This window comes from Anabrus simplex, chromosome 2, assembly GCF_040414725.1.
Source record: "Anabrus simplex isolate iqAnaSimp1 chromosome 2, ASM4041472v1, whole genome shotgun sequence".
Classification (NCBI taxonomy): Eukaryota; Metazoa; Arthropoda; class Insecta; order Orthoptera; family Tettigoniidae; genus Anabrus; species Anabrus simplex.
The window spans coordinates 969740512-969761371 of record NC_090266.1 but is presented as its reverse complement, the minus strand read 5'-3'; the positions used below and the strand labels follow the sequence as shown (position 1 = coordinate 969761371).

The window sequence follows — 20860 nt, the reverse complement described above, 5'->3', positions numbered from 1 at the left end:
TGGCAAGTTCTACAGTTTCCAGGGCTCTTGCAAGTATCAGCTTGCAACTGACTGCACAGGGCGAAGTTTCTCCATTAGAGTGACTAATGATGCCCGATCTACCAAAACTTCATCGTGGACAAAAACAGTTTCAATTAAGGTAATTTATTATTTTGTTAATTACTTTAGGAGAAAATAAATCCTCACATGTTAAATAATAATCTTGAAATGTTTAAATTAAAATATTGAAACAAATGTCATGATAGAGTGAAGGTAAGCTGACCATATGTCTTAAATTTGGTGGGGCAGTCCTGCTTGCAGGAATTTTGTCCCACTGTTCGCGCTTAAGTGCCCCGCTCTGGCAAAATTGATTCATTTTATCGAAATAGCCAAAATCCCATTTTCAACTGCACTGGGCATCACTGAAAAATGTACCAAAATGGTGCAGAAAAACCGTTGTGATTTTCCAACAAGTCAAAGGTGTTTTGATTGAGAGAATGACACAGAACATTTTGATCAGTTTTCTTATATTAATACGACAGAGGAATAGCTGTTTGGAATGACTTGGCTGTTCCAGCAGACAAACATTAGATGGAAATCTTTCTTCACTCTACGGAACATAATATTAGACACAATCTACTCTCACTAGTAGCACAGTTCATTCTTTCTCTTCCTGAAAACAGTGCTTTTATACAAAGGGTTTTCTGTCAAATGAACCAATTCTGGATTTCTGAAAAATCCCTTCTAACATCTTAAATCTTTGCTAAAGACCAAGATGAATTTTTCAATAATTGTTCACAGTTCTATTTATTTCAAAGCACCTCCACTGTTATAACAAATTGTATCCGGTCATATGAGTTAAAAGTGACAGTTATGTAGATAGATTTAGCATCTGATTGCAAAACTGTATTCTTATATAAAAAATGAAAACTGATTGTGATGAATTTAATTTTTCAGTTTTTAAAGCTGTCAAAGTTTTAAATTTAACTGTCCCACTCTGTCACTCCTAAAAGTTATAAATTTTACTTGATATTCCACATCGAGCCTCAATAAAAATGGTCAGCTTAAGTGAACATTGGTTAGCAGTTTTGTGCAAAATCTTTGGACAAACCACATTTAGCACAATGGTACATTCTGTCATACCACAGGTTGATTGTACTGTATTGGCTGTCTTTAAGAAAGCAAGGCTTATCATGAGTTAATTTTGAAATAATGTACATCAGCATGAAATATGAAATATTTTACTAGTTCTGTAAAGGGTTTATCACAGACACAGGATGGGAACAGTAGAAAGGGGAGTATTCATATTGGTGAAAGAATAATTTCTCTGCTATGAGATTATTTAGGAAGAAAACATTAAATTCCAGGTGAGAGGCTTATCTCGTCTCTAAAGATAATAGGAAACTTGATGTTTTATGGGGTGTGCAGACCTCAAAAGGATTGTGCTGATGCTGATTTTGCCATAGTTATAATAAACGCAATAGACAGGAAGGTTGTATAACTATTAGACAAATGATTGACAAGAGAGCCATGGGGGAGTTTCTAAAAAGTAATGATGATCAGCAGAAAATATATATATATATAAAATAACTTGTCCTGACTGACTGACTGACTGACTAACTGACTGAATGATTGAGTGATTCATCATCGCCGAGCCAAAACTACTGGACATAAAGAAATGAAATTTTGGGGATACATTCATATTAACATGCAGGGGCCCGCTAATGGAGGATTTATGGATATCCTATAGCTAAGGGGGTGAAAAGGGGTGTGAATATTTAAAATGAGGATATCTATTTCTCAAAAACTTAAAAGTTTACAGATGTAAAAATTGGTATTTGGAATCACCTTTAAAAATAAAGAAACATGTATTTTTTTGTTTTTGGAAAATCCCATTAAGAGGGGTGAAAAATGGGGAAAAGTGGTTGAACACCTTATATCTCAAAAACTGAAGATGTTACAGACATGAAAATTGAAATTTGGAATCACCTTTGAAAATAAAAGAACATGTATTTTTGTGTTTTTGAATAATCCGATGAATAGGGGATGAACAGGAGTGACAAACGGGGTGAATTTAAAAAAAGGCTATATCTGCAAATTATCTCAGACACATAACATATTACAGATTTGAAAACTGGTATTTGGAATTTCCTGTAAAAGTAAAGAAACATAAATATTTTTTTGGAAAATCCACGTAAGAGGAACTGAAAAAGGGGGTGAACTTTTAAAATTAGCGTATCTACAGTATATCTCAAAAACTTACCAATTTTCATGTCTGCAACATGTTATTAGGAATCTCCTTTAAAAATAACAAAACATATATTCTTTGGTTTGGGAAAAGACCCTTAACGGAAAGGGGGGGGGTGTGTGTGGAAAGGATTGAAATATTAGTTGAATTATTTGAATGAGAATGTATACATACATACAAAAAATCTAAGGATGTTAATAACGTGAAAACTGATATTTGGATTCTGTTTTAAAAGTAAGGAAACGTGCAAACACGCATTTGCAGGAGGGGGGGATCAATTTGGTAGAGGTGGGGATGAAAACGGAGATGAATTCCTTTTACGAGTATGCATATATCTCAGACACTGAAGATGTTACAGAAGTGATAATTGGTATTTGGAAGGTCTTTTAAAGAAACAAGTACTGTTCGTTTTTGGAAAATTCACTTGAGTGGGGAGTGTGAAAGGAAGTAAAAAAATTTAATACTTTTTCTGAGAAACTTATATCTCAAAACTGAAGGTTACATACGTGGAAATAGGTATTTGGAATCTCCTTTAAAAATAAGGAAACATGCATTTTTTGGGTGGGGAGAAACCAACTTAACGGGCGGGGGTGGAGTGATAAAGGAGTTGAATTCTTTTCATGAGGATACTTATATCTCAAAACTGAAGATGATACAGACATGAAAATTTACATTTGGAACTTTCTTTCAAAGTAAGGAAACACGTAACCTTTTGTCTTTGGGAATCCACTTAAGGGAGGTGAATTAATTGAAAAATTAGTTGAATACTTTGAATGAGGATACTTATATCTCAAAAATGTAAAGATGTTACAGACATGAAAATTAGTATTTGGAATCTCCTTTAAAAGAAAAGAAACACGAATTTTTGGGTGGTGGGGGAATCAACTTGGGGTGAGGGCAGTGAAAAAGGAATTTAATTCCTTTTTATGAGGGTACATGTATCTCAAAACTGAAGATGTTACAGTCATGATAATTGGCATTTGGAAGCTCCTTTATAAACAAAGAGACAAGCTTTTGGTTTTCGGAAATTCACTTAAGGGGGAGGGTGAAAGGAAGTGAGAAAAATTTAATTCTTTTTATGGAGAAACCTATATCTCAAAAACTTATGGGTGCACACGTGAAAATTTTATATGGAATCACCTTAAAAAATAAAGTAACACAAATTTTTGGTGGGGGGTGGGAAATCAACTTAACGGGCTGGGGTGAAAAAAGGAGTTGAATTATTTTTATGAAGATACTTATATCTCAAAAACTGAAGATGTTAGAGGCATGAACATTTATATTTGGAATCTTCTTTCAAAGTAAAGAAACACGTGTCCTTTTGTCTGTGGAAAATCCACTCAATGGGGTGAATGAATTGAAAAATTAGTTGAATTCTTTGTGTGAGGATACTTATATCTCAAAAAATTAAAAATGTTGTCCGGCTCCATGGCTAAATGGTTAGCGTGCTGGCTTTTAGTCACAGGGGTCCCGGGTTTGATTCCCGGCAGGGTCGGGAATTTTAACCATCATTGGTTAATTTTCCTGGCACAGGGGCTAGGTGTATATGTTGTCTTCATCACCATTTCATCCTAATCACGACATGTAGGTCGCCTACGGGAGTCAAATCAAAAGACTGCACCTGGCGAGCTGAACCCGTCCTGGGATCTCCCAGCACTAAAAGCCATATGCCATTTTATTTCATCTAAAAATGTTAAAGATGTGAACATTGGTATTTGGAATCTCATTTAAAAATAAAGAAACACGCACTTTTGGGGAGGGGGAGTCAACTTAACGGGTAGGAACGGAAGTGAAAAAGGAGCTGAATTACTTTCATGAGTATTGTTATATCTCAAAAACTGAAGATGTTACAGATGTGAAAATTAGTACCTTGGAATCTCTTTTAAAAATAAATAAACATGCATTTCTTTTTCGGAAAATCGATGTAAGGGGTGTGGGGTTGAAAATAAGTAAATAAAGAGTTGATATAAGTTTATGAGGACACCTTATCTTAAGAACTGAATCTGTTACAGACGTGAAAGTTGGTATTTTGAATTTCCTTTCAAAATAAAGGAACATGTATTTTTTGTTTTCGGAAAGTCCACTTAAGAATTGATTATTTTCACCATGTTGGTCCGTATTGACTTATATTCAAATCTCTATAGAACACTTTCCCGCCTTCTCAATACTTTACATATTTTATTATATTCAATTACCGTACATGTTTCGAGAGCCAACTACTCTCTTCTTCAGCAGAGCCAAACATTAATTAATTTTTTGGACTTGGTGCATTGGTACAAATAGAACAATTGTATATAAATCTTGAAATTGTTACAATATTTCTCTGTGTTTCACCTTTCACTTACTTACTATGTGATTTGTTACAGACATTAAATTAGAATTTTCAAATCATAAATAATAAAATCTATTAAATTAATCACTATATGTTAATTTTACGTCCTTATTTACATTTAAAAAGAATAGAAAGTTTCTTTGTGTCTAAATTTAACATTTACTTTGCCATTTAGTAGAGCCTTTTAAAATAAAAAATAGTTTCCAGTTTGTAAAATAATAAATAACATCTATAAAGTTAGTCACTATCATAAAATCATAAAATAATAAATAATAAATAGCCAATTCGTAAAATAATAACACCTATAAAGTTAGTCACTCTCTTAAAATATTTTCTGCTCTCTTCTTTTTCTTCTTTCCGTAAGTCTGCTATAATTCCGAGACCTCACATGAATTAGAATTTCCTCCTCTTAATCCCGTCCAATTCCTTTAAATAAACAAACCAAATAAACCGAATTTAGAGCTTTTTTGCGAAAAAAGACGACAACTCAGATGCCTGGAGAATTTTATTTTAAGCCTACTTACTTCATTTCATTTCATTTATCCACAAATTAAAGTGATGTAACATTGGTCTGAACCACACAATATGGCCTCCTTGCTGTCAATGACCTTACCTTCATGGTTAAATTTAGCAACAAGTCGATCTGATGTAAGTAAATGCAATTCTCTAATCATCTGAGATATCATCCTTTTCATAAACATGTCACTAAAAGTTGGTTTGTTGGTTGTTTATTTAAAGGAATTTGAGGGTTAAAAAAGTAGCTAGCATGGTCATCATGTAACCGGCAGCATAGTAGCAGCTCGCCCCGTAAGGCGTATCTTTGTGTTGGCAAGTGAATTAATAGCTCAGCCTGTAAAATGGAAGGATAGAATCAAATACCATAGTTGAGAGTGTAAGTTTGAATCCAGGTCTCTACTTTTTTTTTTTTTTTTTTTTTTTGTGTTCTATGTTGTTATTATTTTTGGCATTACTAGCAATCGCACGATGCTGTAGGGGAGGTGGCTAACTAATAAGAATATGTCACAATAGTGAGTTAAGGGCTGCTGATAATGTTTTTACAGCAGACGGAACATACATATTATATAAAGGCCTTCAGCTTCTTTTACTGCTTGAAGTCTGTGAGGAATGGAAACCATGAGATGAGCAACATACTGCTTGCTCTTGACACCCTCCTCCCAGGCATCAAGGGCTAGATCTCAAAGGTCATCTTAGGATCTTGGGGGCAGGGTCAATCCCTCACGATGTGCTTTGTCTCAGCCCAAACACTAGACTACTGGAAGGGATGAACTGGCTCATTGCCAGATGACAGAGGGTATACTGTACATCACTGTACTCTATATTCTCTGTTTTAACTTTATAATCAAGTTCAAGGCTTGTAATATCCAATATTGAATAAATAAATCACTGCCAGCCAAATAAGTGTGTAACACTTAGAAAAAATGAAGTTATTGAAATGCATTTCTCAACTAAATTTATTATAATTAGTTTTTATGTTGCGTAGGACCTAGAATCATGTTTTGTTCACTTAGGGACAAAAATATAAAAACCTCTAGTCTGTGAAGGCTGCCTTCCTTAATTCCATTATGTAGAGTTGGTTTTGGAGTTTTATGACAGTACTGGTATTAAGCATTACAGATTCGCACTTCTGTAATTATCCAGATGTGACAATGTGGCTTGTTGTGGCATTCCTGAAGTAATTATAAATTGAGGAGAATCCACCTTTTCAGTAATGATCAGTGTATTTACCTGTAGGAAATACAATTGTATTCTAATTACATTAGTAGTAAACATTTTGTTCCACTCTTTTGTACATGTCCAACTGTTAGAAGAATATTGTAAGATTCCAATAGATTATCTTAATACACATTAAGAGCCAAAGCGAACTCCTCTCGAAAATGCATTTGTGAAAAAAGATTACAAATACATTGAAGTAATGTGGCAGTGAGCTTGAAGAATTTCAAAGATGTAGGAGTGACTGTTTTAGAAGGAGTTTCCCTGTTAGTGTCCATTGAATGGTGGGTTGTTTGTATGTGTGACTTGGCAGGTTTGATCCTGGCTCAGTCCAGTGGTATTTCAAGATACTCAAATACGTCAGCCTCATGTCGATAGATCTACTGGCATGTAAAAGAACTCCTGCGGGACTAAATTCCGGCACCTCAGTATCTAAGAGAACCGTAAAAGTAGTTAGTGGGACATAAAGCAAATAATATTGTGTGTGTGTGTGTGTGTGTGTGTGTGTGTGTGTGTGTGTGTGTGTGTGTTTGTGTGTGTTTTGAATTTCATACTTGATTCCATATTGACTTGACATTTAAAAAGAAAAAAGATGTTATTTAGAAGAATATATTTGTACTGGTCCACTGTTCAATACAGTGTTGATACCGTGCAAGCCACTTAAAACTTTTTTTTTTTTTTTTTACAACTTGCTTTACATCACACCGACACAAACACAGATAGGTCTCATGGCTATGATGGGATAGGATAGGACTGGGAGTGGTAAGAAAGCCACCAAGGCCTTAATTAAGGTACAGCCCCAGCATTTGCCTGGTATGAAAATTGGAAACAACAGAAAACTATTTTCAGGGTTGCTGACTCTGGGGTTGGGAGCCACTATCTTCTGAAAGCAAGCTCACACCTGCGCATCCTTAACCGCATGGCCAACTCGTTTGGCCCACTTAAAATCTAAATGGTATGTACACTCATAAATCTAGTAACACTAGAACATGTTTCCACCCTTTGTGTCATCTTCAGCCAGTATACATAAAAATAAAGAAATCTTAAAATTTCTGAAGTCAAAACGTAAATAAAAACATGATTCATGGAAAAATATTTAAATGATTATATGTAATTATATTATAAGAAGACGTACCATAATGATCATCAGTCCCACTTCGTTCTCACTTTAGATTTTTATCTAGACCGGAAAGCAATGCATGATGTTTTGAAACACTTTTAATGTGTCAACACTGAACTTTTTCATCAGTCATGCTTCTTTATCCACGTTTTCACTTTGGAAATTTTAAGATGACTTTATTTAATATATACTACCTGAAGATGACCCACAAAAGGTTGAAACATGTCCTAGTTTGCTACTTTTTAAGAGTGTACATACCATTTAGTTTTAAGTGAGTTGTATCAACATTGTATTGTACAGGTGGACCAATACGAATATATTCTTCTACAGAATTGTATTTAAAAAAATGAATGGTGCATGTACGAATGAAGCTACATACAGATATAGCTTCATTTTTGACAACTTATGTCTATCAATCAACTTCAAGGACGTCATAATTTAATGATAAGTATTTTAATGTGCTTTTATGAGATCTTTCTTTGTTTTGCAATTTTAAATGCGACATTTTTCATCTCCTACATCAAGACAAATTATTATTACTTTTTTTACAACTTGCTTTACGTCGCACCGATACAGATAGGTCTTATGGCGACAGTGGGATAGGAAAGACCTGGGAGTGAGAAGGAAGTGGCCATGGCCTTAATTAAGGTACAGCCCCGGCATTTACCTGGTGTTAAAATGGGAAACCACGGAAAACCATATTCAGGGCTGCCGACAGTGAGCCTTGAACCCACTATCTCCCGGATGCATGCCACAGCTGCACGCCCCCAATCGCATGTCCGACTCGCCCGGTAGACCAATAAATACATGGACTTTTAGTTAATAGATCTATCTGATCTCCAACAATATTGAATGTTTAAATGGAAAACAGTATTCCTAAATACATTTTTTACTCATGTGTTTCTAACTTATTTCTTTTAATGTGTATTTAAATAATGTTTTGGAATCTTACAATATTCTTCTAATACCTGAAGAAGTACCAACAATTGGGATGAAACATGTACTAATGTAATTAGGGTATAATTGTATTTCCTCCTGATAAAACATTGATCAGTATTGAAAAGGTGGATTCCCCTGAATTTTTCATTACCTCAAGAATTCTTTATCAATACAGACTTTAAATATGAAATTTATTTCTTGTAATTGTTGTGGCATTGGTGCCCACTCATTTGATGACTTGTTATTCAATATTTCCTAGAGCTCTATGAAATATACTTAAAGTAAGGGTGCCTCTAAGCCCTCAAGATTCTGCATGAGCTATCACAGTACAGTAGTTGATGATGGACACAGCTATTGTTATGTAACAAGAGTGTTACAAACAAGCCTCACAAGCATTTTAACTAGCTGTAGGATGTTTCCAGGAACACCATCCTTACTGGAGGTATCCACGACCTGGTTGACAAAGATGTACAACAGTCACAGATGACCGCTTTGTCCGCTTTGTAACTTTACAGGTCTTGAGAAACTGCCATTTAACTTCAGAAGATTCAAAAAAATCAACTGGAGCATCAAGTAACGTAAACATTAGTGTATGTACCTGCAGAATAATGATTCAGAAAAATGAACCTTCATCAAAAAACCCTGCTTCAGGGCCAGATTTGTTTCCACAGTGTCAAAGGCCTCATCTGCAGTTCGCCTGAGGTCATGCCAATTGAACAGAGGATCAGTGTAGCCAAGTTCTTTTTACAGATGAGTCGAGTTTAAATCTCAGGTCTCCAGATGGGAGGGAAAGTGGTTGGAGAACACACATGTATGAAGAATGAGTTCTCCACCTAATCAATACATTATTTTACATAGTGTCAATATTATTTACATAAAAGGACAGTACCAGCTTCGACCTGTAAATAGGTCATCTTCAGCTGTTGAAGAACCTACTTAATAGCGACTGTACAGAATAAATACTACAAAAATTAAAATCAACAAGAATGCCATTAAAATAAACATGAATGCTACCATTCTAAAAAATACTTAAGGTTAAGATATATACATATGGTACAGTTTTGGGGGTCAGAGGGCTTTTATCCTGGCCCCATGATTTCTACATATTTCAAAAATTATATTTGCTGAGGTTGAAATTGGATACATTCTTAGTTTATCAAGAATCACTGAGATTCTGGTGTCAAGTTCGAGTATCTATGTTAAACTATGTCCAACAATTTTATGAGATGTTTCAAAGTGCATTGTTGGGCAGCAAATATACAGGGACGTCGTGTTCATTACAATAAGAGGTTCAGTAACCTGTTTACAGACACACAGCTTATTCTCAGTCTATATCAATGCTAAAAAAACATGTTAGTGAATGCCACTATTCTAAAAAATACTTAACATTAACATGTTTTTCAGCGTTCATATAGACTCAGAATAAGCTATGTATCTGTAAACAGGTTACTGAACCTCTTATTGTAATGAACACGACATCCCTGCATATTTGCTGCCCAACAATGCACTTTGAAACATCTCATAAAACTGTTGGACATAGTGTTGGCATTTAACATAGATATGAACTTGACACCAGAATGTCAGTGATTCTTGGTAAACTCTAAGAATGTATCCAATTTCAACCTCAGCAAATATAATTTTTGAAATATGTAGAAATCATGGGGCCAGGGTAAAAGCCCTCTAACCCCCAAAACTGTACCATATGTATATATCTTAATGTTAAGTATTTTTTAGAAAAGTAGCATTCATGTTTATTTTAATGGCATTCTTGTTTAATTTTAATTTTAGTAGTATTTATTCTGTACAGTCACTATTAGTAGGTTCTTCAACAGCTGAAGATGACCTATTTACAGGTCGAAACCAGTACTGTGCTTTTATGTAAATAATATTAACACTATGTAAAATGTATTGATTGGGTGGAGAACTCATTCTTGTGTGCTTGAACTATCAATACGGACTATGAAGCTAATAGGTTATAGTGTTTGGAGTAGACAAGGAGAATGTTATTCTGCCTGTACCTTTCCATCAGGGAGGGCATATGAGGAGGTTCCATCATGGTGTGGGTTGGCATCAGCTCTAACAGCCGAACTGAGCTGTTAACTCTTTCACTGTCTTGCCTTCTCCACAGTGTTGAAACTCATGTACATAAACAAGAAATACAGACATAGATAGAAAATGAATGTTCTTAAAAACCATAGGAGTCATTTGAAAAAATTAATTTGAAGAAGTCAAGCTCCGTAAAATTGTTGAGCATATCTATTTTCGAACCTGCTTGCCTAGTAAATTGTAGTTTATCAGGGATAGGAACAGAATCTACAAATTTGGAGCAAATTATAGTAGTGTGAAGTCCCGTCACCACCACCTGTTGCTGGTAAAACAATATCGAGAATACCACTGTCGTCTTTATCACGATTGATATTTTCATCACCACTAGGTCCACTTGAAATTCCACTGAATAAATCATTGTCATGATACAATTCTCTTTCAATGTTATCCTTTAGAAATGAATATGAAATGCGGAATGATGAGGAAATCGCAGCATAAAGAAACGGTGGCTAGCATCATTCTTTTGTCTCTATTTTGGCCACACAAGGAGGATAAATATTTAGAGCATTGCTATTGCAAAGAGAATATCTTCCTGTTTGCAATGATGTGCAAAAGATGGCATCTGCATTTATTTTCAACTAGCGAATGTACCCGTGCTTTGCTACGGTATTCTACATTGTATTAGAATATCGAAGTAAATAGTGCACATGCAGTAAATAAGATTGTTTTAAAATTGCATGTCTCTTAGCGTTATCCGAGAAAGAGCATGGGGAGGTCCCCGTACGTTGTTTCCAATGTAAAGTGTTTGTTACGGATTTGTGATATAACGGCAGGCTCACTTGCCAACTGCCATTCACAATCGAGTTGGGAAGTTTACATTATAATTGCAGGCCCCATTGCCTACTACGTGGACAGAATCGATTTGGGGAGTTTTCGTTAAAATGGCAGCCCCCTTTCCTACTTCCAGACAGATTACAGTTGAGGAGTTCTTATTATAATGGCAGGCAATTACCGTACTATCACTCGAAATTGAGTTGTGCAGTTATCATTGTAATGCCAGGCTCATTTTCCTACTGACAGCCAGCTTACTGCCAGTCACACCAAGTTGGTGAGTTTCCATCAAAATAGCAGGCCACTATGCCTAATGCCAGTCACATTTTAGATGAGGACATTTCTTTATAATGGTGGGCATCCTTGCCTACTGCCAAACACAATCGGGTAGGAGAGTTTTACACAAAACTGCATGCTCACTTGCCTGCTGCAAGTCAAATCGAGAAGTGAACTATTCATTACAAATTTAGGCCTTCCTTACTAATGACAGTTACACAAGAGTTGGAGAAGGAACCCTTTCCTACTGCCAGTCAAAGTCGGTGTGGGGAGTACTGATTACAATAGCAGACCCACCCTTTCTCGATCGCTACAAATCGACATCAGTGAATATATATAGATCGACATACGAAAGTATATGCGTGTTTACAATATTGAAGACCTTCATTTACAGATTAACTGCTACTAAACGTACATCATATCGACAAAGGATTATACCATAAGACACGCCGGATTTAGTGGCCCAAATGGCTGGTCCTATGATATGTCGTCTATTCTTGGGTCAGATTGAGAAACGTGGAACAGGGTAAAGTTTTTGTAAGATTATCTCACATTACATTACTTTTCGGATAATTATGTGACAGCTACGTACATAGCATTTGGCTTATATATGGCTACTGGGTGGGCCAATTTTCGTGAAGAGTTTGATGATTCTGTATTTCGTATAAGTAATTGAAAGTATGAATTATGCATGTGAAAATTCCAAATTGACTTAACATCGATTAATAGAGAATCAAACGTAAAAGGGATACAGATACGGCAAAAAGTCATAAGACCAAGGTTGTAGATCATTTCAAATTGAACGGAGATTGTGCAATCCGTTATGTGATAGGAATTTCCGATGGTATGCACAATCATTAAAATTGCCTGCATATTTCGATATTCTTCGGGGATAAAAAGTGAAAAATTTAATGATCTTGGTAGTTTTCTGTTCATTACAGGCTAAAACATATAATTTTGTCAAATTTCCATTATCTTCTTTTTCTTCTGGCAGATTATGCCGCAATCTGGATTTTGGGCGAGGAGGGGAAAAATGAAGACTTTCAGGAAACTAAACCAAAAAATTATGCAGATGGTCATTATTACCCCTTAAACGGAAAGCTGTACGAAAATTTCGCCAAAATAGTCAGTGTAGAGGCACATTTATATAGATAAGGAATCTGCTCCATGTAAAAAACCTTTCGGGCTATGTCCGCTGGACTTAACCTGCAAAACTGACCATTCATGATATCTCCCTCATCCTGACGAAAAAATGCACATGAAAAAAAGGTTTAGAGGTGGAATTCCATCACGTTTGTTCGATTTCCAGTCAGGTTGGTTTTGTTCTGTATATATTGTGGAATAGTAAAATCACCATTTCGGTTCCCTATAAACCGCCACTCCATTCCGGAACATGAAATGTTATTGACCTTTAAAACCTACCTTTGGACAGGTGGATGCTAAATATAAATTATGGTTCGAATGTCTTCAGTAGTTTTCAAGTTGTAAGGAATACGCTTTACATGCACCCGCTCGTGAGTTAAGTCCGATGGAACTTGTACAGAAAAACGGTCCGTTAATGATATCTCCCTTATTAATCCTCGTATTGAAATGATGCACATGAGAAAGAAGGTTTAGAAATTAATTCCTACCAAGGTAGGTAGATTTCTATTAAGTTTGATTGTGTATATATTGTGGAAGTGCAAAATCACTGTTTCGGTTTCGTATAAACCCCCAGTCAGTTCAGGGATTTAGAAACAATATTTGCCCTAAAACCTATCAAGGACAGGTGTATTCTAAATACGAATCTTGGTGGAAATACATCCAGTAGTTTCTAGCACTCGCGTACATACGGCGTAATTAAGGAAGAAAATAATACAGTTAAGAAAGTTGAAAGTAATAGAAAATGGATTATAACTGAGGACAGCCGGATAACGACAAATATGTAAATGCCAAGTGAATGTATTGGAAAATCAAATGCCCCTCAATAAATTATGCTAGTGTGAGTTATGGATATAATAAAGCGGTTACAGAGGAGAAATTTAGGTCCAGTGATTCTTAGGTAAACAAATAATAAGATGACTAATGGTGTTATTACTTAATCTATTCGAGGGCGGTTATAACCTTCAACGATATTCGGCCAGTATCCCGCAGATGGCCCGATTGACGCCTCTCTTGCCATCTACCCAAGGAACAACCACGAATTTAAAAGCATGATGAGGAAAATGGCAATACGTTACTTCCCTACTGGCATGCAGTCAGAGACGTTACCATGGTAACCTGTAGGTTCTTTTTTTTGCTACTTGCTTTACGTCGCACCGACACAGATAGGTCTTATGGCGACGATGGGACAGGAAAGGGCTAGGAGTGGGAAGGAATCGGCTATGGCCTTAATTAAGGTACAGCCCCAGCATTTGCCTGGTGTGAAAATGGGAAACCACAGAAAACCATTTTCAGGGCTGCCGACAGTGGGGTTCGAACCTACTATCTCCCGAATACTGGATACTGCCCGCACTTAAGCGACTGCAGCTATCGAGCTCGGTACCTGTAGGTTCATTGTCGGTCTGTCGGTCACTAAATGCAGAGCATGATACCAGCAGAAAATTGTAAATTCCTCCGTTATGTGAAGAGTAAGGTAAATTATGAACATAACAAAAGTTGTTTATAATGAAGAGACGTTTCACGTATGGTAAACGAAGTTTACAGAAAATCAATAGTATAAGAGAAAATGGAGGAAAACCATTCTGGTTTTTCTATAAACACCCCGTCTATTCAATGATTTTAAAATGATATACATATCGAAACCTTCCTTGGGATGAGTATACTCTAAATGTGAAGTTTGGTTGAGATCTATCCAGCCGTTTCGACGTGATGGTGGAAAAATCATTCTGGTTTTCCTATAAACCCCCCGTCTATTCAAAGATTTTAAAATGATATGCATATCAAAACCTTCCCTGGGATGAGTATACCCTAAATATGAAGTTTAGTTGAGATCTATCCAGCCGTTTCGACGTGATGGTGGGACAGACAAACAGACAGACAAACAGACAGACAGACAAACAGACACGAAACGTAAAAACCAGCGATTCGGTCTTGAGTTGACCTAAAACAGATAAATATCTGAAAAATTGGCAAAACAAAAGAAATTACAGACAGCGGACCCCCTACAATTTTATTTATATAGATTACAGTCAAAGCAGTTAAGTCAAAGCTGCAAAAGCCCGAGTACATATTCTGGCTAACACTGTGCAGCGGTAATGGGGAATCAGAGTACGCATTCGGGCTGACAGTGAAGGAGTTAATCATTGAAGACAGAGTTTTGACTGCACACAACTACATTGAGGAAGTTCTCCATTCACGTCATCCCGTATTCTCCTCACATCAGAGAGAACTTCATGCTTATGCAATGACAATGTTCAACCCCATTCTGCTCTGTGCATGTCAGACTTCCTGGAGGAGGTGGTATCATCTGCACGGAGTCCTGACCTTGGCCCCATCGAGCATGTGTGGGATATGGTTAAGCATCATCTTCGTTGATGAGCCCTCTACAATACAGGTGAACTTCGGGCAGCTATTATTGAGAAATGGAAAGCAGTTCAGCAAGTTGTCATTCACGCCATAATTTCAAGCATAGCAACCAGGATGCAAGACATTATTTGAGCCAAAGGTGGTAACATATCTTATTGAGTGAAAACTGAATGTGCAATGATGTGTTGTGATGTTCAGTGCCAGTAAATTAAACTTTTAAGTGCAAAAATTATGGAAATATGCTAGTGACTTCCATACACCAAACTTCACCAAAAACCATACAACCTCTTTCATTCTCATCTCAATGTAAACATTAAAATGAAAACTGAACCTTCCCTTAAAATAAAATTCTACTTAATCTTCATTACATTTCTGTTTGAAAATAATATAAGTAAAATCAATTTTTTGTTCATAAAATTCATATTCTCTGAAAACATCCAAGTGTTACACCTTTTTTTGGCCCTTCTAAAGCTTTGCTAGTGATATGTATTTCTATGGCCATTACATTTGTATTAATGTTAAATCTTTATTTAGAATCATTTTCATAAAGAAAATTTCATACTTCTTTCTCTTCCTAGTACTGTGTTAGAAATTTAGGAATTCTGAATTTGTTTCTGTTTTATTCTTTATATTGTATGTTACATCTGTGCTTGATATAAACAAATGATTGTTTAAAACTTATGTTAATTAAAATGTTTGATAACCTCCTCTGTTTGTTTAATAGGTGGGCGAACTGAAAGTAAATTTGGGCCAGAAGATGCGTGTCAAGGTGAATGGCAAGAGGATAGAGCCTCCCTATGAACTGAAAGGGAAAGTTAATATTAATAAAACTGAGGACAATGTAGTTGTTAATACTCATTTGGGTGTGAATGTACTATGGAATGGCAACAGCTTTCTGCAGGTGTCTGTACCTACATCCTTCAAAGGACACATGTGCGGATTATGTGGAAACTTCAACTCAAATGCGCGTGATGACTTCACGACACGACGTGGACGTCTGGTACAGGATGCTGAAAAATTTGGCACATCATGGCGAGTTGGTGGTAAGAAAGCATGCACACGTTTGGGAGAAGAACCACAGTGCCAGCAGCCCTTGCTGAAACGCAACTATCGTCGCTGTGAACCACTCAAGGTGCACCCTTTCTCAGCATGCCATGGCAAAGTCCACTATATGACATATTTCAGGTAATTAAGTAACTGATATAAGATATTAGTTATGATGCATATTTGAAATATCAGTTTGTTAGTAGTTTTATCTTAAGAATATTACAGGCAAACTCTCTTTCCGTGTATGATTTGATATGTCATTTGAAATCGAAACTGACTTTCAACCTATTAGGTCGTGTTACGTACATTTAGTACGTGTTATCGACGCGAAATCGGGAGGTTGTGGGTTCAGATCCCACTGGTGTCCGGTTGGCTGTTTTTGTTCTGTACTTAACATCTCTTCAACACGTACTAAATATATGTAACACAACCTAATAGGTTGAAAGTCAGTTTTGATTACGATGCGGTCGTGAAAATTCAATATTCATTCATATGTCACTTGTTTGTTCCTTTCCATTTCATAAAATTGGAGATCTCTTAACTTGTCCTGGATTGATCAGTTTACAAGAAATGAATAAAGGAGCCAGCTGTTTAGTATTAGGAAGGAACATAGTATTTTTTTGTAGTACTCACAGAGATCTTGTAGAGAAGAGTTTAAATTTGCCTAAATGACTGAATGTTCATACTTTTTTATACATTGTGAATGCCTTTATTTGTTTGCAAAATGAATCTGCCACATCTACCTCAACCCTGTTATAGATTGATTTCAAAGTAAAACAAATAGCCAGGTTCACTTCAACCCTTTTATCATTTTCTCCTTGACTTTTGCCTATGGTGCTGAAAAGGACTACAGATTATGAAACTAGAAACTGAGAATTCTATATACAAAGGAAGAAAATAAAGGAAAAAATAAAGTGTGTCTGTTCAACTTGGAGATTTTTGAAATTCTGAAGTTGTTTCATTTCATTCCATTTCATAATATTTGAGTTCTGCAATTTACATCATCCTTTAAAAAAAAAAAAAAAAAAAATTCTTCTTATAAATGTTGAATTTTGGAACCTTGTCTCAATTCTAAGCTCAATTAGTTGCTCATACCTTCACTGATTCCACAATAACACATGTATGCAAGTACAAGAGTTAAATAGCATTCTAATCAAAGATATTCTTTGTTCATGAAATGAGTTAACCTTAAACTGAAGAAAACAGCAGCAAGACAGCATTTTGTCTTCTTGCCAGACACACTATGTGTATATCTAACCGTTGTCCCATTTCATTATACAGGGTTGGGGGTGAGGTTTAGCAGCCACTCTGCTCATTTGCCACACTATAACATGTTTAAATTAACATCCAGAAAAAAATCAGTAGTATGGCATTCACTTATCTATGTTTGGAGAAACTTCAGGGTCTGGTATTTCCTTTATTGTCGTGCACTCTATGAATGCAAAAAGTATTTAATAACTTCCCTTGTATATGTATTAACAGTATATTTTTACCATTTCAGGGCATGTATGGTGGACATGTGCGAATGCCCAACGGGACGATGTCATTGTGAATCTTTCACGGCATATGCCCATGAGTGCGAGAGGCTTGGCGTGAAGTTACGAAAGTGGAGGAGTGCTACAGGCTGTGCAGGAAATCATCGGAGGCCCCCTCCCCCGAGACTGAACTAGTCACCAGAGCCTCTCTGGCCCCTGCTGCTGGCCACACACAACTAGTCAGTACTTGTCTCTGGGTGTGCATGGTGAGCACTTCAACTTTCACTTGGACTCAAAATGGTAGGCAGTTTAAGTTAAATGATGGAGACTTTCACCTGAACCAACTACGTACTTTGCACCTTATTCAGAATAAATATATAATCTTTCTTCTGCCCTTCAAGATTAACTGTAGTAAGTTGCAGGATTGTGAGCGACTGCAGGGGGAGCTAGACAGTGTTGTGAGATGGACAGGAGATCATTTTATGATGGCAAACGGGATGAAACGTCAGGTTGTAAGTACTTAGGTGTTAATATAAAGAATGATCTTCATTGGGGTAATCATATTAACGAGGCTATTAAGAAAGGTTACAGATCTCTTCACATGGTTATGGTTATGATTATGGTATTTAGGGGTTGTAGAAAGGATGTGAAGGAGAGGGTGTATAAGTCTCTGGTAAGACCCCAATTAGACAATGGTTCCAGTGTATGGGACCCACACAAGGACTACTTGATATGAGAACTGGAAAAGATCCAATGGAAAGCAGCACGATTTGCTCTGGGTGATTTCCGAAAGGAGTAGTATTACAAAAATATTGCAAACTTTGGGCTGGGAAAATTTAGTAGTGAGGAGACGGGATGCTCGACTAAGTGGTATGTTGTCAGCTGTCAGTGGAGAGATGGTGTGGAATGGCATTAGTAGATGAATAAGCTTCATTGGAGCCTTCGAACTGAAGTTGCAGTTATCTTGAGGTGTAAGCAGAATGTCCCCATAATGAAGGTTCCATGATGATAGAATTTAAATCATCCAAAACTTTTAGAAAAATACCCTCAAGTTTAAATTTGTAATAATAGTAATAATAATAATAATAATAATAATAATAATAATAATAATAATAATAATAATAATAATAATAAAAATCATCATTATCATCATTATTTATCCAGATGCAGTCATGTCAGTAAATATGTTACTTTCCCAGTTTTCAATTTCTCTCTCTGTCATTCCTGGTTATATTGCCTGATGCTCCTTTTAGGCAGTACAATCCATTGTGATCCAAAAATGCAAAAATAGAGAAACATAATGGAATACTGCAATGAAGATTTATGCTATGCTGTTTATATTTTACTTTGTATGATTCTTTTGTTCCTTCTTCTTAACTTTTATTCATAAAAGTATACTATAAATATACAGTTCCATTTTATATTTTTAAATTCTGAAACTGATTATCATCATCAACATCAATGTCCCACTCCAGTTGCCCAGGTGTGGTTAGACTGATTATAAAGTCTTAAAATATTCCTCATTTATACAATATCACTGAATTAAATTTGATTTTCACTTCACTTCATTATAAACTGGTAGAAAATGAAATCCCATCACCAAGAAGGAGTTGCGCTAGATAAACTAAATTAGGGATGCATGTTTGAACATCTGAAAGATGACACACATTCAAATTTGTGTCCTAGTCAACAGAGTGGTGCTAGTAGCACTACTATGACCTTGAAAAGCAGGTTAGCTTTAATACCATATGCACTGTACACTTTGTGAGCGTTAGTCATTGTCTGGTGTTGATGTTGTGAGATAAGTGTGAGTCAAACATGCCCTTAAGGAGATGAAGAAGAAAGTATCAGCTGCTTACCGAGTTTGAACGAAGACATGTAATAGGGATACAAGTAAGTGCATGATCTTTCCGTGAAATTGCAGAAAGACTTTGCAGGGATGTATCCACAGTACACTTATGATGGCAACAATACTCATTGGAAGACACTGTATCAAGAACACCAGTGTCCAGAGGCACACTGGCTACTACAGGAAGGGAAGACCGCCGTATTCACCGCATGGCTGCGGTGGATCGTACTGCATCTGCAGCAACCATAAGAGCTTCAGTTAGTACCAGATTGACACAGTGAACTGTAACAAATCGATAACTTGAGGGACAGCTCCCGTCAGACATCCTGTAGCATTCATGCCACTAACTCCAGATCACTGCCATGTGTGACTTCAGTTGTGTGAAGCTAGAACTCATTGGAGGGTGGAGTGGAGATCTGTTGTGTTCTCAGATGTGAACCATTTCTGTCTTGGTGACAGCGATGGCTGTAGGTTGGTAAGGAGGAGGCCAGGTGAGCGCTTGGAACCAAGCGGCATGTCCACACACTGAACCTACACCAGGAGTTATGGTCAGGGGAGCAATTTCCTTTGACAGCAGGAGCACTCTCATCGTTACCCAAAGAACCTCAATTTGTACGTCAGACTGGTGATTGAACCAGTTGAGCTGCCATTCATTCGCATTTTCCAACAGGATAACGCTCGTCCTCATACAAGTGTTGCCACATAATGTGGTCTGCAGAGCGTTGAGCATTTGCCTTTGCCTGCAAGATCACCAGACATTCCGCCCATTGAGCATGTATGGGACATTTTGGGACGACAAATCCAGTGTCGTCCAATGCTAGCGTTAATTGTTGCTGATTTGACTGGCCATGTGAAACAGACATGAAACTCCATCCCATAAAATAACATATGGCACCTGCATGACACAATGCGTGCACGTTTGCATGATCACATTCAAAATCATAGTGACTACAGTGGTTATTAATGTACCACCACGACACAAGTCTTCATGCGCATACTTGAACCTGTGACCTGGAAACTTTAATCAAATAAATATTTTACCCAGACATTTGCTTAACCTAAATTGCATTCCTCTAAACTAACGTCTTCTTGGTGTTGGGATTTCATTTTCCACCAGTGTAATTACATTCATTCATTATCAATTTCAATCGGTAGACTATGCTTTATATCACTTTCAATATTTTGAGTTGTATGTTACAATTTTATGTTATGTGTTGAAATTAACACACTGAACAGGCATATTTGTAACATATTAACTGCTGTATACTGAGCATTTTACCCGTATTTGAGGCTTTATAACTTCAAGATGTTCTGAGCTAAATTAATTTTTTTTTTGCATCCTAAACTCTAATTATCTATCTCAGCACTGAACTCATTTAATTATCTTATTTTTTAACACTGAAATATGATAGGGAGTCAATATATTTACCATGTTTTTGAGCTTTTCCTTTTCCATTTATAGTTCAAAACATTTGGATAA

General features: G+C 36.4%; 1 protein-coding gene across 2 annotated transcripts in view; it reads left to right on the top strand.

Moving 5' to 3' along the window:
• The window catches only part of cv-2 (crossveinless 2), a 466245-nt gene that overhangs the window by 435682 nt on the left and 9703 nt on the right, over positions 1 to 20860 (top strand). The window contains exons 8-10 of one of the 2 annotated variants that reach the window (XM_067139598.2): positions 1 to 139; positions 15734 to 16194; positions 17558 to 17831. The exon at positions 1 to 139 is cut by the window's left edge and continues 49 nt beyond it. In XM_067139598.2, coding sequence (XP_066995699.2) covers positions 1 to 139; positions 15734 to 16194; positions 17558 to 17726 — 769 coding nt within the window. In that variant the 3' untranslated portion in view covers positions 17727 to 17831. The remainder of the gene's footprint in view (positions 140 to 15733; positions 16195 to 17557; positions 17832 to 20860) is intronic. The other variant, XM_067139597.2, reaches the window with a different exon arrangement.